The sequence below is a fragment of the Triturus cristatus genome, chromosome 11 (genome assembly GCF_964204655.1).
Source record: "Triturus cristatus chromosome 11, aTriCri1.1, whole genome shotgun sequence".
NCBI classification, from domain to species: domain Eukaryota; kingdom Metazoa; phylum Chordata; class Amphibia; order Caudata; family Salamandridae; genus Triturus; species Triturus cristatus.
This window is the reverse complement of record NC_140594.1, coordinates 526,578,563-526,605,664: the sequence shown is the minus strand read 5'-3', so window position 1 is coordinate 526,605,664 and position 27,102 is coordinate 526,578,563. Positions and strand designations below refer to the sequence as shown.

At 41.0% G+C, this 27,102-nt stretch overlaps 1 protein-coding gene across 1 annotated transcript in view; it reads left to right on the top strand.

The window, feature by feature from the left end:
• LOC146784513 (zinc metalloproteinase-disintegrin-like berythractivase) overlaps positions 1 to 27,102 on the top strand; it is a 2,362,040-nt gene that overhangs the window by 1,208,575 nt on the left and 1,126,363 nt on the right. Inside the window, exons 8-10 of the mRNA XM_085632969.1 lie at positions 4,204 to 4,275; positions 9,767 to 9,936; positions 10,447 to 10,531. Coding sequence (XP_085489095.1) covers positions 4,204 to 4,275; positions 9,767 to 9,936; positions 10,447 to 10,531 — 327 coding nt within the window. The remainder of the gene's footprint in view (positions 1 to 4,203; positions 4,276 to 9,766; positions 9,937 to 10,446; positions 10,532 to 27,102) is intronic.

The window sequence follows — 27,102 nt, the reverse complement described above, 5'->3', positions numbered from 1 at the left end:
ATTTGTCATATGTGACCTATGCCCAGCAGCATTTTGTGCTACTAAGATTGAGATGTGGCATTCTTCATCACCTTGTAACATTTCCAAAAATGGACTCATTCATCTGATGAAGTACCATGTCCGTGTGATAAAAAAAAAGTAAACAGAGGACATTGCACTTTATGTTGTTTTGTAACTCTTATCAGAATGTTAGATGTTTTTATCTTAAACCATTGTTAGTCACCCATAAACATTAGGTCACATAAAGTAGCAATAACATTTCTGGTGACACTAGGTGACCCCCTGATATGTTACAACATTGCCCTGTTCATTTTGAAATCAATCAATGTTAGGAAAAATATCCGAAAGAGTAGAAAAGAATTTGAATTGATTTTCATAATTCTGTAGTTGATTTTCCTATAAGCAATAATAATGCCATGTCTAATTTAAAGCCTATTAACGTGAGAATGTGTCTTGATATAATATAAGAAATTAAATTATTTTAATAATTGTGATTGTATGTGCCTTTTTTAAACAGTTTTTTAAATCTAATATGATTGTACTTTTATGGCTATCTCTTTTGATAGTCGAATAAAGATTTCAACTAAACTGAACTGAGTGAGTAAATATGCAAGTTCTTACACCATTCTCACATCAGCATCCTGAAGGGCCTGCTGCAGTCGTTCGGAGACCAGCTGTAACTCCTGATGTGATATTGTTAAATCTTGCTGCTGTAACTTCCTTTTTAGGCTTGGGAGTAAAATTCCACTCTGCTTGTGTGATTTGTGGAGTTTTTCCCACTTTGCTTATTGCGTTGAGTTTTTCATCTCTTGCGACTCGCCAGGGTTAAATGGGCGAGCGAGGAAAATCGTATACTTGAAAGCCTCCCAGTGAGATTTCTCAATGTGAGCGGTCACGGTAGGTCGCTATTCCTTATATTGAGAAACCTGCCTCTCTCGTTGAGGAAGCTGCCGCTCAAGTAGAACATTCACTCGAGCGGCAAAAAGAACCTGCGCCCTCTTGCGCTGCGCATAGTGCCGTTTGCACTGATTTTACAGTGCGGGACAAACTCCTGGCACTACAAATCAGCGGGAAAAGCACAACTTACCTCAGGCTGCCATAGTTTTTCGGCGCGCCACAAACTCGGCCCAGGCAGTCTTTAGATACAACTTCTGTCTTTTGATACACATTTGTCAAAGGCTCAGACTGTGCTATATTGGGAAAAACCTTCCCTACTTTAGGTGTGAAAGGGGCTGGAGGGAGCGATGTACCTCGTATGGCCCACTAGAGGCAACAATTGCAAAAACAAAGAAAACACACCTCTCTGTAGCTCTTTTGTTCTCCCACCATTGCCCCTTCTGTCTTTTTATTCCCAATTTCTCTATTAGATAGTCCTTTGATTCGCCTTATTTGTTTTGTCACCCTTTTTGCTTCCCCTCATGGCCCACGCACTCCTTATTCACACCTGTCCCTCCCTCACCCTCTTCTATGCCGATTTAATCTATTACACATACATCCGCAACATTCTGCTAATTTTTCCCACTCTCTCGGCCACTCTCTTTCATACGTACACCATTCTCTCTCGTACTCGTCTCTATTTCTGTCTCAGTCTTCATCATGTAAGGCCAGTACAAGGATTTGTGCCTTCTCTAGTTTAATGTGCATTTTTTCCTACCCCAAATCTAGTAATCGTGCACATTAGCTGCTTGTGCTTGAAATATTGTACCTCCTTCTATTGGCAGATTAGGCATCTACCTAGTATTATTCTCTCCCCCAAAAGTGGCCCTTGCTCTTTCCTGTCCTGGCACAGTGTGTCCTGGCTTAAATCAGTACAGCAATGATTTCGAGATGAACCATGGATATGTAGGTTGGAAATGGGAACAAAATGAAAAAAAATTGCCCTTTTCCAAATTACTGTAGTTTGCGTAGATCTTTTCCCCCCACGTATCCAGAATTAGCTGCTAGCCAGGAGATCACTGTTATTTGAAGTAGCCCAAACAGTGCCTAAATAACTAAGCTATAGACAGGCATACAGATGTCCGACTCTTCAAAATAGTTTTGAATGCACGTGCACTAGTGATCCAGCGGATTACCAGCCTCAGGTACTCAAACACCATATACTAACCTGGGCCCATAAACACACAAGTTCACATAGGCTTGTAAATACCGCTGGGGGTCAATTTTTGTTAATGCTTTTTATGACATTAGTTATCTGACATTCTTAACTAATCTTTCACTGATCAAAAAGTTCTTTCCTCCGGTTAATGGACCTATTAGTTGGAACTAGTTGATGGTGAAATGATATTAGAATTATATTCCTTAGTATATTGAAATAACCACAGACTTGGGTAAAGTTTAAATGTTTTATCTAGTTAAATTCATGTGAGACAAAAACAAAATACAGTACGAACTAAGTTTCTCCAAGGAAGGAAAAGTCAATTAATCCAATAACCAGTCATCTATATTAAACAAGATTTCACAATGACAGTACTCAGAAAGGAGAGGATAGAGAGAGCAATACAAGGAAATACTACAAAGAAGTATATTTACCTAGAATGGTGTGGAAACCAACCCCTTGGCCAAGGAGCTGGAGGGGTCCCCTGGGATAAATCAGGTGACAAAGACTTCAGGACAGGCTTCAGGACAGGATAGATGACCTCGCCTGGATCCGACGCCTGCGTCGTACCCCTCTCTGACACTATCTTCCTTCTCGATTCTTCCGCGATCTTCTTCTAATCGATTTCCTTATACCCTCCTCGATTCTTCCGCAATCTTCTAATTATTTGGCCTAAAATTCTAAGTCTGCAATTTGATTCTTCTTCAGCATTCGCTCAGCTCTCGAACAGCATCCCGGTCTCTCAGCATTCTGGTCTGCCTGCGAACCCTGTTCTAACTAAACTACCTCAATTATACCTTTCTAATGGCATGTACCACCCATTAATGTTTCAACTTCATGAAACTCCTAATTCTGAGTGGACAGGCAAGGGGGGATGATCATCACACCATGCTAAATTTTAATCATTTTATTTGGTTCTTTGTTTAATGTTCCTGCCCCTTAATTCTTATTCCCAAGTTTTATTTCCCACCCGTTATTCACATCTTTATCCAACAAAAGTATACATATGACATTCATTTCTATTCAACATTCAGGATGTACAGCAGGTTCCCAGGACATGTTACAAAGATGGCCTTGGACGGGATTCAAGAACGACATCATGGCTTCTTGGCTTATTATTACTGCGCCTGCATGAAAGTCACGTGTAGCATGGACTTCTGTCTCACTCGGAGGCCCAAATACGAACTAGTACAGAGGTCAAAAGAAACATATTAATTTCAAAATAAAATTATTTCACTGTATACCACCTATCTCTACTCTAACCCCATTTACTTATAAAGGCTCTCCCCGTATTAGCACTTAGTAAATACCTTGTTTTAGTTTCATTGAAGCAGATACTTAGCATGTGAGCTTTCAAGCGGCCAATTTAGATGCATTTGCGCAGGTGCAGAAATTTCCCTCCAAGCGAAAGAACGTCATCCTGCGTAGATGCAGTTGACGCATGCGCAGTACAGTTTCCCGCGTTAGCAGCCATTTTAAGTTTCACTCTGGTTACTTGTTAGTAAAACATGTAAGCAAGCTTCATCTTTGCTAAAATATGGAATGTGGTGCATATTATTTTATACAATACACAATTAATACGGTGTTACATGTTATAGAAGAGGATTGCTTCCGAGCAAGTCTCTTTTAATTGAGTGCTTACTCCATCACTAGGCGTCCTGCAGTCTCAGCCTTTTTTGCTGATCCTATTCAAAATCTTGAGGGCCGCCAGAGTTATAATGTATATCGTACTTTATGTAGGATGCGTATTTGTGACATTAGGCCTTTTCAGACAGCTAAAGTTGACTGTAGCGAGACTTAAAAAGTCTGTATCACTTTGTCAGATATCCAGATTGCCAGTGGTTTGTGACCCCCCTTTTTGTGTAGTTCAGATGATTTTTACAGAGGTACTCACCTTTGTAGAGCAGGTCCAATGCACAGATGTACCAATCTTTAGAGTGAAAAGGGGTCGTTGTCTCTGAAGACTCCTAATTGGTTAATTCTAGCTCTGATTAAATGTTCCAGAAAAAAAATCATGTTGGTGTGAGTGAATATATTCAAAGAAAATCTGCTTTCGTTATAACTTACAGAGCTGTATCATCAAAAGTTGTTAATTTCTTTTCTTTCAGTATAAAAAATACGATCAGAAAACTGAGAAAGTCAGAAACCGGATATTTGAAATCATAAATCATGTCAATTTGGTAAGCTGTGCGTTGTTGTAGGTAAATGATTATATATTTAACCAGTGGGAAGTTCAAGAACAATGGCATGCTGTTTCACTAAAATAGACTTGTGTTCATCTGATACCACAAAATGTTTGCGCTTGAGAGAATAATGAAACCATCATTTGTATAACAATGGCACTAGAATTCGAGTGCTTATTAATTACGCATTCCTGTCCTTCATGAAAGGGCACGCTTTACACGTTTTTAGCTTTTGGGAAAAAACTGTACTAGTGGGTCATCAAAACCTCAATCACCCTTGATGAAAACAACCATTTTCTGTGCTTTTGGATACTAACTTGTGTTGCGAAAGAAAAAAAGGCCAGTGGTGGTGCAATTTTATGCCATTGTACGTATACGTATAATCAATCAATCACATTTATATATTGCTGATGATCACGCAATACGGTATCCAGGAGCTTGCAGTTCCCGGGAGGCTCATTCGAACAACCAGGTCTTGAGGCCCCTTCTGAATTCCGGAAATGAGGTGACAGTCCGGAGTTGCATGAGGAGGCTGTTCTAGGTCTTTTCCCTGATGTAGGCGAAAGAATGTCCTCCACATCTGCTCAGTAGATGTGAGGAGTGTGGGCAAGTGAAAGGGAGGTGGAGCATAATCTTCTCAATGGTTGGTGGAAGTTCAGTCAGTGGTTAATTTAGGCGGTTCCTTGGTTGTGTAGAACCTTGTGTGCGTGAGTCAGCAGCTTGAATTGACATCTCTTCTGTACAGGGAGCCAGTGGAGTTGCTTGAGGTGGGGTGGAATGTGGGTTTGTCAGGGGAGGTAAAGGATGAGTCTGGCTGCGGTGTTCTGTATGGTTTGGAGTCTCTGTAAGAGGTATGCGGCTATTCCTACGTAGAGAGTGTTGCCATAGTCCAGTAGCCTGGTGATGAGACCATGTATTTTGGTGCGTCTTGTGTGCTGGGATAGCGACTTGAAGATTTTACATTGCATACGCAGAGTGAGGAAGTAGGCGGGGGAGGTGCCATTGATCTGTGATTTCATGGTGAGCTTGTTATCTAGGAGGATTCCGAAGTTTCTGGTGTGGTTGGTGAGTATGTGAGTGGACCCTAGGTCTGACAGCCGATAGGCATCGCTCCATGGGTTGCAGTTGTTGCAGAAGATCAGTACTTCCATCTTGTCTATGTTCAACAACTGAAATCACTGAGAAGGAGCCCTTAGTGATGAACACTTGAGGGCTGTGATAGTGTTACCAATGCATTAAGTAGAGATACATGTCTGTGCCGATGTGTCACTTTGTTAGTTGGAAGTTACTTGCAAAAATAAACCAATGAGGAAATGGACTGATCAGTCTGTGAGAATGAGAGCAGACATGAGTGCTGGAGAGAAGCTAACTGCACCACTAAAGATCGAACCTCGTTGATTTATCTTTTTTTCAATTATTTTATTATGGTTTGGAGTTCCACATAAACATATAAAAGAAAGACTCCAATATACTACTATGCACAATTGCAAATAAGCCTGTGGCTTTCTCATAATTCCTAAAGACAACGCTTTTCCCCTTCAAGCAGAAAAAAAAATCCTGTCTTAATGCTACCAGTAATACCGTTCTCCAAACTATTCAGTAAGGCATTATTCCATCTTAAACATGCAGCCATGGTGTACACATAAGTTGAGAGGAGACCGAATTCGAGCCGAATCACTGCTATGGGGGTTGCACAGTTCAAATTACAAATTTGGCACCAAATGCACCCTTTCACCTTCTCCAAAAAATCCCACTACTCTTCATCCACTGATTAAGAAGCATAACTCAGGCAGAATTTTAATTTTGTAAACTGATAAAACGTGCAAAGTGTCTTTGCCTGCAACGTTTATAAAGTCTGCCACTGCGCAGGCTTGAGATATTGCCTTACTTCTGCACTGGTCAATGTGCTAACTGCTAGAACACTTTCTTTTAAAAAAAATTCCTAAATACAGGTACAACTTAAATCCATCAAGTTTGTCTTTCCCCAGAAACCAATGCATATTTTTCCTAACTCTACATCCCCGATATCTAAAAACCAAAAGTTTGCCTTTTGAGGTATTTATTAAGGGTTAGCGGATTTGGCGGAATTCCATGGAGTTGCCTAAAAACTCCGCTCCACCCTAAGAGAGGAAATCTGCATGGGATATAAGCAAGTACACTTACCTGGTCTGTCATCTCTGCTCCTCACCATGCCCGGACTGCCCTCCTCCTCGCCAGTTGCCAACCCCTGTGTTGTACTTCTTGCGAGGACTGCGCTGCTGGTGCGCATATGTGCCCCCATACAGCAACATAACGGTCCATCAAGCAGGGACTCACACTGTATTAGCACTTTAGGGCCTGCTCCTGGCAAGCTACATTGATCTTTGTGCTTACAGATTGCCTTTCAAATTTACAGTGCATGCCTGAGCTTCAAAAGTCAGTATGAGCAGGCACATTGAAAGTAAGTAGTTGCAACACCAAGACACTTTCCTCCAGTTGAAGGGACAGTTGTAATGAGAATACTTTACCCATGAAGTTGGGAGACCTGTCTGGAGTTTCCAGATGTTAATCGAATATGGTTTAGGTGGGCCGGCCAGTAGCAGCATCACAAAGGCCCTCGTGGGCTGACTGTTACACGTTTTGTAGTAGATAGGGCTCCTTGCTCCCACCACTCGGCCTCTTCCTCACCGCTGCTGAGTGGCCAGCATGCAGCTTTACACACACACCTCTGAACTGAGGCTCTCCCAGGGGCATGTTCCTATGCAAGTGTTTAGATGGGCGCCCCATCTTGTTATCATTGCACTAGCCCGAGCTCTGTGTCTCGGTACACTGCGCTCTCTTGCAGCCTGGCCGAAACACCTGATGAGCACACTGGCTACCTACTGGTTACTTCCCCTCCTGATTATGCACACCCATTGGGCAGTGTACCGATGGATTGTATATGTGGGGCCTAGGGTGGCCAGTAGCGGCACCCACTCTGGTATACCGGTTATCTCTGCCTCCCTGGGTTGAGAAGTTAGTATAGTAGATAAGAAGTAGGGATAGTGGATGAAAAGTAGGGATGATGAATGAGAAGCAAGGATGAGAAATAGGGAATACGGATGAGAAGTGAAAGTGACATGTATGATGGATGAAAAGTTGATTATGAGAAGCAGGGATGATGGATGAGGAATTGTGATGACATTTTTTGCTCTACTTCAGAGATTTCTGTACAGGAAGTGGCTTGAAATTGAACGTAGCCAGGACAAAGTTAATGACTTTTAGCCAATACACATCTTTTAAGGGGAAAATACTTTTGAGGGATTGCCCACTTGAAAGAGTAAACTCATTTAATTATTTCGGTATCCCCATGTCTCTCGAGTGTGTCTTAGAAGTCACATGTTGATACTATCAAACTCAAATAGACATATTACAAGGGTTATGAAGAAAGAGCACTGAAAGTCCTATTGCAAACCAATTGATCCAGTTCTTGAAATCTACGAGGTTAAGGCTGTGGGTTCAGCTCTATATGGCTCAGAACTCTAGGGATTCTCTGATCTGACTGCCCTCTCCAGATCAGAGAATACATTTTTGAAGAGCTTAGCTCACCTTCCTAGAAGCACCCTGATTGTCCCTTTATTTCTTGATATGGGCAGGAAGGCTATAGCAATAAAAGCTCTTATTCTGTAGGGGGTTTTGTTTGACCCCGGAATTAAGGCACTATGTGAATGTACTCCAGGATATTATAGTCTATGATAGGTTTAATGACATTGTCTGGCTGCAGAAAAGCAAAAAAACATTATCTCATCCGGGCTTGAAGGAGCTCTGGGAAAGTCCATCTAACCATTTTCGATCTTCGAGAGGGTCCTTAAGTCCTTAAAAAAGTAATATTTGTCTTGGTTTGATGTTCGAGCAGCTGAAAACTCATCATTGTCTAGAGCTTTTCTAGATTTTAAAAGTTCTAGTTATTGTGTGCCCTTTGGGATATTATTACCATTCCTCTGGATAGGAAGCTATACTTTCAATTCAGGGCTGGTACTTTACCCCTGAAATAGATGGGTCTCAAATGATGGATTGTCATATCCTGTTTGCAATGCTACTGTTGAATCTCTAGCCCGTGCTTTATTTGCTTGTCCCACCTATGAAAAACCACGAAGAAGATGAATCATGCCTATTTGTATGCATCTGGGTATACATAGTTGCTATATAGCTCTCAGAATTCTGTGATCTGACCCTCGCCCATTATATGCTAGCTCTGTTGCCAAATTCATGGACTACATGTGGCAAAAGGGAAGACAGACTGTTAATTCTTAGCATTGATAGGGGGTGTGGGTTGATTGTTGGCCTACTCAATTGTACAAGATGTATAAGGAACAAGTTAATTTTGCTGTTTTACTATTGTACTGTACTGTGTATCCCCTTCAGCGTTATGGATTTGTTGATTAAGTTTAAAGGTATGTATATCAGTTTTATGGCTTGACTCTTTTTTGCACCTATCATGTAATTTTAATACTTGATTATTTTTAACTTGACTATTTGCCTGAGAAGCAGGGATGTGAAATAGTGAGTAGGGATGAGAAGTGAGCGTGACATGCATGGATGTTGGATGAAAAGTAGATTATGAGACGCAGGGATGATGGATGAGAATTAGGGATGATGGATGAGGAATGGGGTTGAGAATTAAGGATCATGGATGTGAAGTAGGGTGATTGAGGAGATGTAGCAATGAGAAGTAGGAATGATGCATTAGCAGTAGGAATGAGAAGTGATGATTTTTGATGGATGAGAAGTAAGGATCATGGATAATTGATGAGAAGTTGGGATAATGGATAGTAAATAGCAAGTAGTGATGAGATGTAGGGATGATTGATGAAAAGTATAGATGCTTGACAAGATGTAGGGATGATAGATGATAAGTAGGGATAATGCTTGTGTAGTAGGGATGAGAGGTAGGCAGTTGGATGAGAAGTAGAGTGGGGAAGCAGGTATGAATATAGGAGGGAGACTTAGGGCCTGATTAAGATCTTGGTGGACAGTTACTCCATCATAAACGTGACGGATATCCATCTGCCAAATTATAATTCCATTATATCCTATGGAACTTGTAATTTGGCGACGGGATATCCATCAACTTTGTGACGAAGTATCCCATCCGCCAAGATCGTAATCAGGCTCTAAGGGATGATGGATGATGGGTAGGGATGTTAAGTATAAATGGCAGATAAGAAGTAAGAATGATAAGTAGGAATCATGGATGAGAAGTAGAAATGAGAAGCAGGGATGATGATGGATGAGAAGTATGGTGTTGAAGTAGCTTTGAGAATTGAGAACGTATTAATGAGAATGTCCTAAAATGGATATTTCACATAGATAATATTAACAACTAACAATACAAGAGAGAATTCAGACTAAAAATACATTGTACTAATCTGATAATTCAGTGACTCAATAGTTGATGACTACACATGCAAAGCAATTTCCTCAAGAACTTTTGAACAAGTTAAGAATAAGCTTTATCGTTATTCCCTAGGTTTATAAATCTATAAATGTATTTGTGGCATTGATTGGCATAGAAATATGGTCTACGAATGATGCTATAGAAATTACTTCAGATTCTGGTGCGCTCTTGAACAGATTCTCAAAATGGAGAGAAGGACAACTGCAGAAGGGGAAAAAAAATGACCAGGCCCATTTACTCTCGTAAGTTTCAATAAATGTGGCTGTCTGCCTACAGATGGAAAATGTGTTTAAATATACCTGTTTTGTGGGCTCAATTATTAACAAATGTGACCAGTTAGAATCAATACCATCCATACTACAGCTTGAAAGGCGCAAGACAAAACAATACATATCAACAGGTTTTAGTTTAGTGTGAAATACTTTCCAAGGATATTATTATGCATGAGTGTTATTAGGGACATATATCCTTTTTAACATTTTGGCTTGAGATGTTTCATTTGTGGTATATTGCGGTGTGGGGGTTCTTACATTTAATTAGATCCCACTCTTTAAAGATCCTCTCCATGGATCTCTGAGCTAACAGTATTCACATGCATATTTTATATTGAATGTTCTTACTTAGCAGCAATGCCTAGTATGCAGCACTCTTGTTTACTCTGTATCATGTTCTACCAACATATTGTATTTCCAGTCAACCTGTATTGTTTGCTCACTACAACAACTAACTGTACATATAACCTCTCTCCCTAGGAATGTTGACTTTGAAGGACCAGCGGTTGGTCTGGCATTTGTAGGAGGCATGTGTAGTCATAGCGTTTCTACTTCAATTATTCAGGTATGCCTACCCTTTCTCCAGAGTTTTGCAAAATGTGTGTTTTAAACAGGAGCAAACAAGCAATTTAAATAGCAAAAACTTTGGATAATTCTCTTCCTTTTATGGTTCTACCCAACTGAGGCACACAATGGGCTATTAAAAAACGGATTTTTTTTTCTGACTATTTAGGTTTAGAGGGAAATATGAGGTTTAAAGTCTTAACGACCAAAATGGAAAACCTTTTATGACAACTATATACATGGGGCATATAAAAGGATATAAAAGGAGGAGAGTGTATGGAGATGAGTTGACTGAGTTCTGTCCTTTTGTTACCTACTCGAAAGTATGAAGGGCCTGAACGTGCAATTGCCTATTGGAGTAGGTCCTTCTGCCTCTGCACAATACAATTGAGATAAACATGCACTATTTGTTGCATCATTTTCTATGGTCTTAGAGCCCTATAAATCACCCAATGAAGATAAATTAACGTTTCTAATGTCTTCTTCGGGTATGGTGCTAATAGAAGACACGTTTACTATGTTGACTACTCTAGCTGCATAATTCTACAGCTGTGAATATTGCTGAGAATCTCTCCATTATGTGATTTCCTACTAATCTGAGTGAAAAGCTGCCCCGGTTTTCGATTTTATGTAACAAACCTGTTGTTGGCTGGACATCACATTCTGAAGCATGGATCTTTTAGTCAAACTCTGGCTGGGTACAGAACTCTGTCTTCTTTTATGTATGAGAGTGGGTTATATATAGCCTGTGAAACTGCAGTTTGTAATGTCTTGTCTGGAACAATACATGCTCCTGTAATTTTATGGTTCGGCAAGAAGACATTTTGTGAATCCTGTGGTTTATAAAATAGTCATTGACAGAGTCATCTGTTCACATGGGGCCAGATTCACAAAAAACCTCTGCAGTCGTGGCAGAATCTCCGTAATCAAAACTGTAATGCGGAGTTTCCACCACAAGTGTAGAGTCTCCGCCATGACTATAGATGCTCTTTGTCAATTGGATCCTTAGCATGTTTCACACATAAAACCTGATGTAGTCACAGTTCCTGTTTCTGTTTCACATACTCTATATCACACTAGACTTCCAATCGTATTGACTTCACTTGTATTGGGTGTAAAATCACTGGCAAGCATTCTGCTAAAGGTGGAACATATTTAATTGAAGTTGTATGGGTACTTTATGTAGAACACAGAATTCATTCCCACATCCATTAGAGTAGCATTGACAGGCATTTCCATAAGTATAGGGATGGTAACAAGAGTCAAGATAGAAACATCATTTACAAGAGCAGCAGATAGTGAGTGAATACAGTGGGGTGGGGAAGTTGCCTGGGGAAAATGAGATTTTTTTTTTTTTCCGCTTAGGTCAGGTATAAAGGATCCAGTCCCAGATGTATGTGTAGATAATTCAAAAGTTTAAGCATAGAAGGAAAAATCATCCCTTGTCTTTTTTTTTTTAACGTTGAGCCTGTCAGCGTGCATACGCTGTCTGCAAGACCTGCTGCAATCAATAAAACCACCATATTCCCACCTCCTGCTTACTGTTGGTTCATTCCAGCATCACTCTTATTTGCAGCCTTCTGTCTCATTCCTGCAGCCGATACCGCACTTCCTTTCACGACTGAGGAGCACCGGTAAAGTACAGTGTACATACGCTTACCTTCTATTTCTCCTGTTAGGGTGAACCTTTTTTTTATTGATGCTTTTGGGCCGTCGCTGCTTGTTTTGCCGTCTGCTTCTGTCGCTTTAATGCAGGTACTACTTTTTCTTATTTGCCAAGACCCTTTATGTTGTCATTTCAAAGAAAGTTTAAACAAATAAAAATTGTTGCTTTTGCGCCAATCCCTGCTTGGCTTCTGCTGCACTGCTTCATCTTCTTAGCTTAATGCTGTGTCCATGTGTCTGCTTCATGGTGCATGCCTTTCATTTTTTCCCCCTTATTGGGCCCACCCTCACCCTCCCTTACTCCATCCACCGCCTCTGCAGCACACATAGCGCTGCCTGTCCTCCGGTTGCAGTCAGTACTCCTACAGCTGCCCAAGACCCGCCTTCGTCACTTTCATGTTCGCAGCCCGGCCATGGACGAGGCTAGGAAGAAAAGAAAGGATCAGTGAACTTCCACAAACTTCCCCGGGGCTCTGGTAAGGAAATCAGTCCCCAATATAATGACTATAGACGGGGAAAAATGTGTGTCTTAGTTTAAATAGCGCTTGTGTTTTCAGCTGATCCTCGCTAATTGCTTGCAAACTAACGAGGATCAGCTGAAAACATAAGCGCTTGCAGCTTATGTTTTCAGCCGATCCTTGCCCTTCCCCTCCAGTCCCTCTCTCATGGTTTACTTTGTTTTCAGCATTCAAGCTGAGCAGTGGGTCATGGCTCACAGAGGCCCAAGCCTTTTGAAATAATACTTCTTTCACAAGCCATATTTATGTTGTTTATTAACTTTATGCATGTCTCTGCAGTCCCTAATTCACCCATGCTGTTGCTACTCCGTCACTTGTGTTGGTTCCCTTCCACCTCCACCCCTGCTCCTCACAGCTGTTTTTGCTTGCTTTCCCATCCCCTGCCACACCACCCCACCCTCTGTCCTGCTTTAATTACTACCAACATTCCTCCCTCCTGTTGCTTGTTTACAGCATCTGTAGATGTTTTCTGTTTTAAAAACACTTCCTCCCCGCTTGACCACCACCCAGCATGCCCCACTTGCTGGGACCCATTCCTAATGTTTGATTTCTGTTTCCATCTTGCAGTCTGCACTAACTAGTACTAAAGGTGGAGATGATGTGGTCTAACGGCTAGGGTGGGCGATCTGGGGAACCAGGTTTGAGTCTCTGCAATGACGCTCAACATCCTGTGATTTTGGGCAAATCACTTAATTCCACCATGTCTAACACAAATGAATGTGTCCTTGTGTAACACAACAGTCGCTAATGTAAAGCACTCTGATACCTGATACCTTCGAGGTCAAGCTCGCCCTATATAAAACTCCTAAAAAAAATGTTAACAAATTATTTTAGAAAGATCAAATGTTGAACGTTAATGTAAACACTCTAAGTAAGCTGAACAATGTTTCACTTTGTAGAAACACAAATAGATAAACACTTCCTATAGGAAGAGTTTGATAATCTGCTCCTACGAGTAATTAATGTGTTCATTACTCAGGTTTAGAGCAGGGAGGTATCAGAGCAAACTTTCAAAGAATCGTTGAGTTTGGGGACAGGAGGTGGGCTGTGTAGGATTCAGTGGCTTCCTTGTTGAATGTTTGTTGTTTGCCTGTTTGTGCAATAAAACTCAATGAACAGAATGTTAGCAAAAAAACATTGAGCTACTCTATGGTAAAAAAGTATTACATGAGCGAAATAATGTGAGGGCTCTTTCCTATGTCTACTCGCCCATTGAACGTGTGCATTGTGTGCTGATCGTAACTACAGTCCTTGAAAGAAAATGCTTCCTTTTCAGGGCATAGGGATTAGAGCCTTCATCATATTCCAAAATCATAATACCTGGTAGCAGCACAATATAACCAATACTGTTCGCATTGTTTAATGTTTTTAGTGTTTGGTTCCTTTTTAATGTGCCAAAAACTAAACCACTTTATAACACACTAAAAACGCAATCATCTTTGCATTGGTCAAGGAGTATTTGAGGGGAAGAGGTAAAGCAACATTAAGAGCTGCACCGTGAAGGATTTCCTGGCCTACAGGTGATTATCTGAAGGAAACACGTTAGTTAGATTCCTCACCTTAGAATATCCCCAGGCGTCAGGCTGGATCCGGAAAGATTTTTCGTCAGCAATACCCTTGCGCGTCGCTAGGCGTCGTCTGCGGCTCCGCGTCGGTCGTCGGCGTCGTGATCACCGGGATGACGTCGTCGGAGTACTTACACGCCGCCCTCGCACGCTGACGTCAGTTCTTCTTTTTTCCACGCCAGTAAGCGCCTATCCGGGAAGAGCATACCCTTTTAGTCATTTTTTGACTAAACTTTTTGGAACTCTTTTGGTTCCAGTCGACCTCAACTCTGGTGCCGGTAGGGATGCCTGGCTTCAAAGCTTGTGACGCCTGTCACCGACTGATGTCGGTCACGGATCACCACCACCGGTGCCTCTATTGCCTTGGGGCTGACCACGATGCCGAGTCATGCCTCGACTGTCGGGCCTTGACTTCGAAGGCTAGGTGGGAGTGGTCGCGCAAGCTGCTCGAGATCCAGCACTCGGCTCCGCGCTGTTCACGGTCCCAGTCGAGGAGGGACCGGTCCCATCACCGCTCGTCTGGGTCTAAGTCCTCGCATTCAGGTAAGTCGAGGCACAGTAAGAAGTCGAAGAAGCGACATCGCTCTTCCGACTCCCCTCGCCGGTCGCGCGACTCTGCTGAGGGTTCGGGTGGCACCACCCACGCGGCTCCGTCGGATCCGCAGGAGTCCCGTCCGACCCCATACCCTCCGGTCCCTGGTTCTGACGCGACTCCGGCAGAGATCAGGGATTTCCTCGTGGCCATGAGGACCCTGGCTCCGCCGTCGTCAACACCGGTCCCGACGCCGCAGGCCCCCGCGGGATCCAGGCCTGGATCCCGGTTGACGCCGGTCGACCTTACGACCCCTCTGCCGGCATCGACCCCTTTGGTGCCGCCCCCGGCGCCGCCTTCGGACGACGCCGTTCCCCGGTTTAGTCCCGTCAGGGCCCGGCGTCGGAGCGGCGCCACACATCCGCCGTATCCGGAATCGATGGATGACAGGTTCATCTTCCGCCCGGCTCCGGCCCTTCCACCTGTATACCAGGAGTCGGATGACAGAGATGACTGGGAGGGATCTGAGGACCCTCTGGCACGGCAGTGCCAGTTATCTCAGGACTGGGCAGACAAACTGGGGGATGCCAGTGGTCTTGATACCTCCCCTGACACTCCTCCATCCGTGGCTACGGAGGAAGGCGCTACGTTTTCTGTGGTGTTGCGCAAGGCGGCCGAAGCCCTTGGGCTGGAACTGCCTGCTCTGGCTGTGAGGACTAATCTCCTCACTGAAGTGCTTCAACCGCCAGCAAGCTCCTCGGAGCCTCTGCTGCAGTTCAATGAAGCACTGACTGACGTTCTGAAGGGCACTTGGTCCAAGCCCTCCACAGTTCCTCCTGTGGACCGGAACATGGTCCGGCGCCACCGCCCTGCACCGGGCGACCCCCAGTTTTCTGTTGATGCACCCCACGCCCGAGAGTCTGGTTATCCAGGCCTCTACCTCCCAGACCTCCTTCCCATCCGCTCCCCCGGATCGGGAATCCAAAAGGTTGGAACAGTTTGGGAAGAAACTGTTCTCCTCCCTTAGTTTGGGGTTGCGGTCTAGCAACACCGCGTGCCTTTTGGACCGTTACTCACACTCCCTGTGGGATACGATGGAGGACGTGCTGCCCCAGTGTTCGGAGGAGGCCCGGACACGGCTCGCCCAGGCTCTTGCACAACTTTACTACTACTAAACTGAGAAAAATCCTAATTTTAGGGCTTTCGACATTCACAGAAGGCATTTAGGAGTCCTAAAGTTAGGAGTCCTAACTATACTACTATTAAACTGAGAAAAATCCTAATTTTAAGACTTTCGGTATTCACAGAAGGCATTTAGGAGTCCTAAAGTTAGGACTCCTAACTTCTGTGAGTACCGAAATGAGTAAGTGCCTTCTGTGAATACCAAAATGAGTAAGTACCTTCTGTGAATACCAAAATGGTAGTAAGTTTAGGATTTTGTCTTAAGTTAGTTCTGTGAATCGGGCCCCAGGACTTTCTGGTGTGATCTTGGTTCGCAGACCCACCACCGGGGTTGGTATTGCTGGGGTATCTATTCTAAGGTGAGGAATCTAACTAACGTGTTTCTTTCAGATGAACAAGTTACTTACCTTCGGTAACGATATATCTGTAAGAAACACTAGTTAGTTAGATTCCTCACCGCCCCACCCATCCTCCCCGTTCTGCGAACCGATATCTAGGGTTGAGGTCATCCCTTTCAGGGCCCTACATTTTTGGCACCAGTGTCGGTCTCTTGCATGGCTCTGTGTTCCTGGCGCGGAAAGCTATGTACAAGAAGTGACGTCAGCGCGCGAGGGCGGCGTCTAAGTACTCCGACGTCATCCTGGTGATCACGACGCCGATGACAGACGTGGAGCCGCAGACGACGCCTAGCGACGCGCAAGGGTATTGCTGACGAAAAATCTTTCTGGATCCAGCCTGACGCCTGGGGATATTCTAAGGTGAGGAATCTAACTAACTAATGTTTCTTACCGAAGGTAAGTAACTTGTTCTTATAAGTTACATTTGTCACTAAACCTTCCATAACCTAGTTTTGAGTAAGGAAATTTGCCCTTTTGATTGCATGTACAGTAGTTGGCATTAACAGGATGTACGCAGTTGTGGAAGGTAACGGGGTGAGAGGATGTGGCTGGAAAGCAGTTTGCACCGATAACCCCTCGTTATATTCTATTTGGTGTTAAAATGTTCTAAAGGTCCTCACTGATTTCATGTGGCTTATTATTCTTTGAACACTACAGTGTTCTGCATTTTAAATAGTGCAATATATGTATTTGGTGTAATGAAATTCGTATTGCTAAGCAGCCCAATCATCTCTACTCTTATTATTTTCCTATTTTTAGCAAATATTTTATAGACACTGTACCACTACTTCTAAATACAAAGCAACATCACAGTACATAAATATTTTAAAATGTAATCTGTAAGTTAGGTAATTGAAGATGTACCTAATAGTCTACTGCTGTGATCCATACATAAAAATGTATGGAGATACTCTATAGTAGGATAGGTTTTATATATATTTTAAAAAAATGAATGTTTAATAATGATCAATATTATTATGTCACACTAACATAAATAGCAAAAGAAAATGACACAAAAGAGAAAATATTATTCTTATATATCTCCGTTAAATATAGATACTCGCTGATCATGGAAATGCTTTTAATGTGACTCGACTCATGACTAATAAATGAGACATTATTCACCACCGGGCTACGCAAACAGTTAGTTCTTTATACATTCAATTACTTTTATTGTCAGACTCGTTTTGTCAATAAAAATGCAATGGATGTGAATACCCTTGTCATGTGATATAGGAAGTCCAATCATAGTCCCCGTTAGATAATCTAGGCCAAATAGGAGGAAGTTATTTAGAATACTTCCCATGATAAATCAATGTCTAATATGTAACGACATGGATAATGAGACAATTATATTATTCAGTATAAACTCTTTTATCTACTTCCCGACTCTATATAATTTTTACTCAATTGGAAATGTCAGAATCACCTAAATCAAAGAATAAGTTCACTGAGGTGAAGGTGAAGGTCGAAATGTTTTGGACAATATCATGAACTAGAGTGTAACTCTTATATTATGTTGTAGGTTTACATGTGGCTTTTTCCTGATGAAGACGCAGCTTGCGTCGAAACGTGCGTCGAAAAGATTCAACGTGTCTGCCACAAAGAAATGTTCCTATATGTAAATGTATTTTTTGATAAAAAAGAGTAATAATATGTTTTAATATTTTCATGTTTTTCATAATCTCATAGATGAGCCTATACCAAAGTGCATCACTATATGTTTTTTAATATGTCATTAAATGAATGTTTTTAACTTTTGATAACTGTTGGGTTTTTATAATTGTTCCAATCAGTTTTTTGGAATTAAAATTGCACTAGATGGGCACATACATCGAAAGATTAAATACGTTTAGATCATATTGCCTAGGGATATATATTCTACTTGCATAGTACCCTGCCCTAGGAATTATTACATTTATTGGACAGGGGGTCTTTGTTACTTTTTGTGAACCATACATAAAAATAGCCAGGGCAATAATAATCACATTGCAAGTCAAAATTTATGAAGGCGGCCCAGTTCCTTAATTCTTATTGTTGATTTAAATTGATCTGTGTGACGGTTAATTCATTGAGTTTGTTGACTGTGGGGGTGGGTGGCCACAGATGGCTTGGGAGATACCCTTCATTCAGTGACCTAGAATTCTAATGCTGAAGGCTACTACAGTGGCTAAAATATTTGAAAGAAAACATTCTGAAATAAAGAGAACTTGTGGATCATAATTTGAAATTGTTTTATAAATGGGCCGGCATGTGAGCAATTGATAATATGTTTTGTATGGTACATGTATTTCCGACCAAAAGCTCTTATTTTAACACCATTTGAGCACTGGAAATCCTGCCCCTCACTTTTGAGGAGATTCCTCAAGGTGAAGCAGTTTCCAGTGTGTATGAGACAGATGTTACAAACATTTGCAGTGCAATAGGTCTCGCGTTACTGAAAGTTTGAGCTATTGGTGTTGCAAATAATAATGCAACTCCAATAGCTCAAACTTTCAGTAATGCAAGACCTATTGCACTGCAAATGCTTGTCTTTCTTTGCCTTGTGGATCACTAGATTGATCAGAATGGTGAAAGGAGCATGGGAGTGGCCTGGGAGGGAGCTATTCAGGTAGAACTAGGTATTATGGTTTATTATTTTGTAAGGTTTTGTTTACGATACATAGATTTTAAGTTGATGCATGCTAGAATGGGGATCCAGGTTGTCTGGGAAGAAAGGGTGATATGGTTGCGCCTTCTTTTCCTCGAGGTAAGACATGCGGTTGCCAGCCTTCATATAGGAGTCAAGGTGTTTTCCTGTAGGATAGTGAGGAGGGTTTTGTCCTTGTATGAGAGGATTTGCACTTTGCATTTACAATTTGACCTATAATAATGTACATTGATGTGTAAAAAACATTTTAAATATTAGCACATTATCCCCAACAAACGTACATAGTTCTCACAACAGTGACAGGCATATCTTCAGCCTCAGGCAAACAATGAATATTAAACATATGATGTCCAAGTGCTCTAAATCTTTCTAAAGAGTACTACACTCAATAAGTCATGTAACAAAAAATATACATAATGAATAATATGTGTAATTTGGTCCTATATTGCAATCTCAGGCTTGAGTTGGATTTAAAAGCTTTTGACCTTCTGTATTCTCATTTTAAAATATCATCAGAACCCCTGAATGGGCTCATGTTACACAATTACTCCTTGTGATATCTATCTATCTATCTATCTATCTATCTATCTATCTATCTATCTATCTATCTATCTATCTATCTATCTATATATATATATATATATATATATATATATATATATATATATTGCTTTCCTATGCAGGCGTATAGGAAGAAATGATATGCACTCGAGGTGGGTTGCATATTATCCTGGTTTAGTCCTCTTTCTTGAAATGCTCTTCAAACAGCATACAAAATGAAAATATTATTTACCCTATGCATTTCGGCGTGACACATGCCTTGCTCAGGGGAGCAAGGGTAAAAAAAGACTTCCATGTTGTATCCTGTTTGAAGAGCATTTCTAGAATGAGGAATAAACCACGATAATCTGCAACCCGTCTCATGTGCATGTCATTTCTTCTGACTCTGCTGAAGTGCAACGTTCATATGGTGCAGGGAAGCCTCCCCTGGACATGCACTGGTGTTGATTGGACTTAAGGGTTATGAAGGCGCAGGAGATAAAAAAAGGAAAAAAATCATATATATATATATGTATTATCTAATAGACTCTGTTCCTCTCAACAAGAGAGGGGTAGACAGAGAAAAAATGCTCAGACGTTTGGAGTCCAATTATATTATCAATCTGGACACCAAACAACCTAATGGACTGAATGCCACTGAAGATCTTTACACTTGTCTGTAATTCTATAAATAACTAAAGAGTCACAGTTAAGACATGCCTACTTAAACATCATCAGCATTGTATTAAAACATACTATTGACATTATGTCAACAACATTTTTATTAATTTTTTATTGCCACCGCATTTTACACAATTTTTCACACATAATTAGGTAGTTCTTCTTTCACTTTTTTTACACAGGTAACTTTAAAGGTTTTTTAAATACTAACTATGGTATTACACTAGCTCCAAGCACTTTAAAGTCATAGGTTTACATGGAAATGTTTACACCAAATGTACTGTATTTGCGTACTTTGCACTTTTCGAATTAGTCTTTAATAATGTATATCATTGTCAAGGTATTCAGACCAGGATGTTTAAACTGTAAAAAGTCTACATTTGTCCAATGTTTCTCTATTTTTTACTATCAGTTTTTAAGTGCTTTTACAAATTCACAATACATTTTTAAGACAGTCATTTTAACATTTTTTACGGGAAATCAAATGATGCAACACGTTAAGGTATTACACCTGGATGTAAAATATCTACAAAGATAGATTGCGATATTGCATCTCCAAGCCCATACTACATGACTAAAATCTGTTGAACATTTCCATACTGTTTAACCTAAAGGCACTTGTCACTTTAAAATAACAGAGTAAAAACCACCCACCCACATTTGAGATGTCATCAGTGATGTCATGAGTGATGTCACTGACCATGTCATGAGTGATGTAATATGTGACGTCATCAGCAGTGCATTGCGGGGGCGCAAGTTATAGTTAGTTGAACTAACTATAACGGGGGAATTTCTAGGGTTTTGTACGAGGGATATATATAAGCGAACCAGAAGGTGATACTTCAAGGGCACATACCCTGGGGTTTACCAAACTGTCTCTGGCACAGGAAGTGGACTGCCTTTGTCAGGACAGAAGGGACACTCTGAGACCACGGGGAACACTTGGCAGCGTAACCAAAAACTCAACTTCAAACGCAGCAAAAGAAGAAAATGCCACAAAAGAAGGCAAAGATGCTGGCAAAAAAACATCGAGGGGCAGATGGAATCGATTTCAAAACCGCAAGCAGGGACAGGTTCAAACAGCAGTAGTCAATCTCACTAATCTACAGCTAACTCCTGCAGAGAAGCGAATTTTGGGACTTGGCTTATCATATAGCCCACCGTGCAATTTCAATTATGCGGATGTCCGTATGGACACGTTCAAGTTTGTGAGGAAATTAAAACTCAACAAATTCCACTTACGACCTAAAAGGAAAACAGCATCCATCACGGAGGGACTTACTGAGAGTCCGACATTGCTGACAGCTGGAGACTACGGTCTATTTCAAGATGCTTGGTCTCTTCAAAATGAACAGGAACAGGAAACATCCACCATGGACCAAGAACCTTTGATCAATAGAGGGTCCTGCACTACCCCCTTTAAAGCCAAATCTGTTTTTCAGCCGACTATGTTACATGATAATTTAGATACCTATCATGAACTAGTCATCAAAGATCTGAAAAAGCTGTATTTTGCAACCAACCGAGCTTGCCATAGTATAGACAAGCAAAATGTTTGTTATAAACAGCTAATGAAGAAACTACAGTCCGACAATAACATCATTGTGAGGCAGGCAGATAAGGGCGGAAATGTAGTTCTATGGCCAAGACAACTTTATATGGAAGAAGCTACACAGCAGTTGGCGGATCTGGCGTGCTATAGAAAAAGCAATATCCATGTTGTCAGAACGGCTTGGAATGAACACTATCATAAACTATTGGCTTGGAAAAGTGCAGGACTAATAACCAACGATGAATATCGATTTTTAAAAAAAGAACATCCGGTTATTCCTACCCTCTATTTAATACCGAAACTCCATAAACGTAGTGATAAACCACCCGGAAGGCCCATTATTTCTGCCATCGGTAGTATAATGGAGAATACGTCCAAATACGTAGACTTCTTTTTACAAGATTGGGTCAAGGGTCTGGCATCCTACGTTCAGGACACCTCTGATTTCCCACGGAAAATTTAACATGTGATATGGGGTCCTGAGATGTTCCTAATCACCTTAGATGTAACATCACTATATACTTCTATTAGGCACCTTGATGGCCTTAAAGCTGTGGAACACTACTTGAATCTACGTCCAATGACCTACTCTTTGCATAACAAGATGTTAATTGCTATGATACAGGGATGCTTGGAACACAATTTCTTTCTGTTCAATAATCAGATTTATCAGCAGATTAGAGGAGTCGCGATGGGGGCCTGCTTCTCCCCCAGCTATGCCTGTTTACATATGGGGCTGTGGGAGGAGCAGGTCCTCTGGGGAGAGAACAGAGAAACTATGGACGAACATGCCATTATATATCTGCGATATATAGACGATCTATTTCTGATTTGGAGGGGTACTGAGTTGGGTGCCAAAGACTTTGTAAATTCTGTGAAGGATAACTGCTTCAATCTTCAATTTACATCAACCATCAGCACCATGTCGGTTTGTTTCTTAGATGTAGAGGTCTATGTAGATGGAGAAAATTTGGCTACTAGACTATTCAGAAAGCCGACAGCAGGCAACACGATCCTGCACGCAACTAGCCACCATGCGCATCATCTAATACGCAGCATCCCATACGGTGAGATGCTGCGTATTAGGCGAATCTGCAGCACAGACCTGGAATGTGAGAGTGCACAGGAAGCTTGCAGGCAGAGATTTTTAGCTAGGGGCTACGCGAATAAGATTATCGACAGTGCCATCAGAAAAGTCAAAAACCTATCTAGAAGAGAGGCACTCACCCCCAAACCTAAGGTGTCAGTGGGCAACTTGGCAGATACTACATTGCAACCCAGGGTTATTTTGACATTTAACAACCAGCATCAGGAACTTAGGAAAATCTTTTACCGAAACTGGAATCTGATACAAGGGGATCCAGTTATTGGCAAGTTAGTTCCAGCAAAACCTGCATTGACTTTTAGAAAAGCCCCGTCAATGAGCAGCTCCCTGGTAAGGAATAGCCCAGAAGTAGTAGCCCCCAACACTTGGTTGGCACAGTGCAAGGGCTTTAGAAAATGTCCAACGTGCAAAGCATGCCAATTTGGCTGCAACAAAACCCAATATTGCAGTCCATTTAAGCAAGATCCTATTATGATCAATAAGAGGTTGACTTGTAAGACCGAATTTGCGCTTTATGTGCTGCAAAGATCAGACATACCCAGTCGCTAGGCACTTTGAGCTAAAACACGATAGCAATCCCACTTATCTTCAGTATTATGTAATTGATACTATATTACCACTGAAACGTGGGGGTAATCGAGAAGCCAAATTGCGCTTACTTGAAACCCGTTGCATCTTAGAATTAGATACGAAACAACCTTTGGGATTGAATGCCAGCGAAGATTTTCACACGTCTCTGAGAACTCCATAAAATTGGACTTCATAATTGAATGTGGGCTCACATTACAATGTATGTTTACAGCAGCGGCTTTTTGTATATATGATTTACTATGTAAATAATGATTATTTCTTGGATTGGAATTTGAATATGTAGGCTGATCCTTTTTTGAAAAATTCATATTGTTTTAGTTATAAATTTTTTGCACCTTTTTTGCAGATATTTAAGATTGACTAAAGGGATTTTAATATTGGGACATTAGATGATAGACATGAGTCCACGAAAGCCCACTTGGGCAAGATTGTTTAGCGCATAAGCAGCACAAATGAATTCACGCATTAGCAGCAGGTTGTGATTAACAAAGATACAGATAGACACATTTACAAAATATGAGTAAGCAATTTTAGCTGTATTTAGAACCAATTGGCACAGCACACTAGATTTTAATTGCTATGTTGTCTTTTTCTGTTATAGCTATGGAAGTATTTCACCAACCACTTAACCAACCATGCCTGTTGCTGCTTTCTTTTAACATATTGTGATTTTATAACAATTGTTTTAGTATTTAACTGCATATTTATATATTTATACACAATTTCATTTATTTATTGATTGTGTTTCAATGCGTGAAATTTGCACATACAATTGAATAACATTTGCTGCTTTAAGTAACTTTTCAGTTACCATGCATTTGCACTTTGACTTTGTGTCGTCATATCCCTTTAAAAGTCACTGTTTGATTCCGCAATGCGTCATGTGATCAAGACCCGAGTTGGGGTCGAAACGCGTAATGGCAGACTTGCTTGCCACGTAATAAAAATTGGAATTTGCACTGATCTTTGGTGGTCCGCTCTTCGTCCTTTGGTCCGTGGGAGACTATTGTTGGTGGCGAATCTCGTCTATATATATATATATATATATATATATATATTCCAAACAAAAACAGGCACTAGTTTCCTGCTATGTAAACAGGCCCACCAGATGTGCATGTGCTTCAGGGAAGGTCCTTTATTCAAGGCAAGATTAATGTCATAACGCGTTTCGGCTCCTACGAGCCTTAATCATAGGCAAACATTATTGGCAGACTTGGTGTATCTTTTTAAAACGTAGCTCCAAACAGTGAAGAAGGACCAGGATGCCCATGCATTACAATGTTTAAAGTGGCAGTGAATCAATTGTGACACAGTTTTTATCAATTCTTTTGTATAAAGATAGTGAAGGTTTCCATAATTTTTGTGCGCAGGTCAATCCTTCGAAATTGCACAGCTTTGCATCCTCCATTTCAGCACTGTATTTGTTATTTACGTTTCTCACAATTATCACTACCACAAAGTCCATACTGATTTGCTCTTCCTTGTTTGTTTTTCAATCCCCAATCCTTCACTGTTTTATGTTGCATTAAATGTTCCGTGAGAATGGGTGGTGAACGCACTCGTTTTAAAACTAAAACAATTTTTGTCGGTATGCGTGCAGCGTTGCAATGTGCTTGCGGGGCATATGAAATGACTAAGTAAGTGGCCTAGTACTAGAATTACTAGGACTGCAATCTGCACTGCTGTTGAATTCTTTCAATCATTTAATTCAATTTCAAAACAATATTTTTGCGAAATAATATACATTATTTCAATATACATTTCCATTTTTTTGTACATTTGTGTAATCAACAAATCTGTGTTCAGTTGTACATGAGTATTATTCAAAAAATAAATGATAGAATAGTATCTTGAAGCACCCAATGCATTTCGGGACTGTTTTAGTCCCTTCGTCAGGGGTAAGCTGTGGAAAAAGGGAGAATTTCAGAATCTGCGTTTTGCAGGATCAATCAGTCACAATAAAGCTCATGGTGATCATCATGTGCTCCCCTCACCAAAGTGACCAATCTGTGATATACGATACCTTTAAAAATTGATGCTATGTTTCTGGAGTTCATAAGTTCAATCACTAAAGGAAGAAACATTAGAAATAAAATGAAGAAAACTAATCCCTAATGTCATCTCTACTCTATCCGAATGTATTTAAAGCCTTTCTTCGTACCTGGTCTTTACTTGTACTGCTTCGTGTTCGTTGCTCGTTGTTTAACTGAATCTAAGAAAACGAGTAAGGACTAAGTATTAACTGGCCTGTTTTTTTGGGATAAAAAAAGATCGACAATAGTAACATGTCTGTGAAATCGTGGCTCACCTTGTTATGAGATGTACGAGTGGTGGCAGCGAAGCCTAGTAGCGTGTAAAAACTAGTGCCAGCGTCAGCTCAAAAGCTACTACAAAATCAACAGAAGAAAGTTTATCAACCACGACACCTAGTACTTCTACTTCCTCTCCTTCTTCTTTTTTGGAAGCAGGCAGAGCACAAGGACGACCACCGGACAAGAACCAAAACAAAACGATCATCGGTATCGGCAAACAAGGAGAGGAAAAGGACAAAGAAAAAAGCAAAAAAGGATTGAGAAGTCAAACGAAAACCTCATAATGAACATTTCTTTCCTTAAATTGACAGCGTTTGAAGAAAATGTGCTTAACAAAGGAATGTCATTCGTGAGCACTTACAACAGCACGGAATTAGAAACAGAAGTGGCGTTCTATAAATTTATGAGAACATTAAGATTACGGAATTTTTTCACTAACATATGTCCTCAGGATTCTATTGAAGACCCAACACTTTTGACTTTTAAACCTAAGAGCACTTATATGCTCCAGTATCACACAAACCCTTGGATATATTTGAATTACTTGTGCAACAAGATCTCAAAAAAATTCAATACTCGAATAAAACAAAAAATCTGAGTAGAGCTGAAAAAAGCGCCTTAACAAAATTAGCAAGAAATCCAACAATCACTATTTCTAAGGCAGACAAGGGTGGAGGATTAGTAATTATGGACACAGAACACTATGAAAAGAAAGTTTTGGAACATATTACTAATGAAGCAATCTATGGCAAATTGACAAAAGATCCTACCACGGAGATTTCCAAAAATCTAAATTCCATCTTAGAACAAGCAGAAGATTTACCCCTTCAGTGCCCGCCCCTTTCCCCGCCCTGTGCCGGCCGTTGTATTAGCGGGCGGGGTTTATGACGAGCTGGTCTCGTCATGGGCACAGTGCAACCGCGGCCCATGACGAGACCAGCTCGTCATAGGCATTGAAGAGGTTAAACTGGATTGATTCATCTACCAAAAAATATCTCAGTTCTCAGTTTCCCCGTAGACCGAAAATCTATCTATTTCCCAAGATTCACAAAAGTCTTACTGACCCTCCATTCAGACCCATTGTTTCTGGATGTGATTCAATATTCGAAAAACCTGTTCGGTACATCGATACCTTCTTACAGTCATTCGTCCAAAACTGGGAAACTTATATTGAAGACACCACAGATTTTTTGAGAAACAGAGATGATCAAAAATCAAAACACAGAAAATTGGATCTTATGCACCATAGATGTGGTAGCTTTGTATACGTCCATACCACAC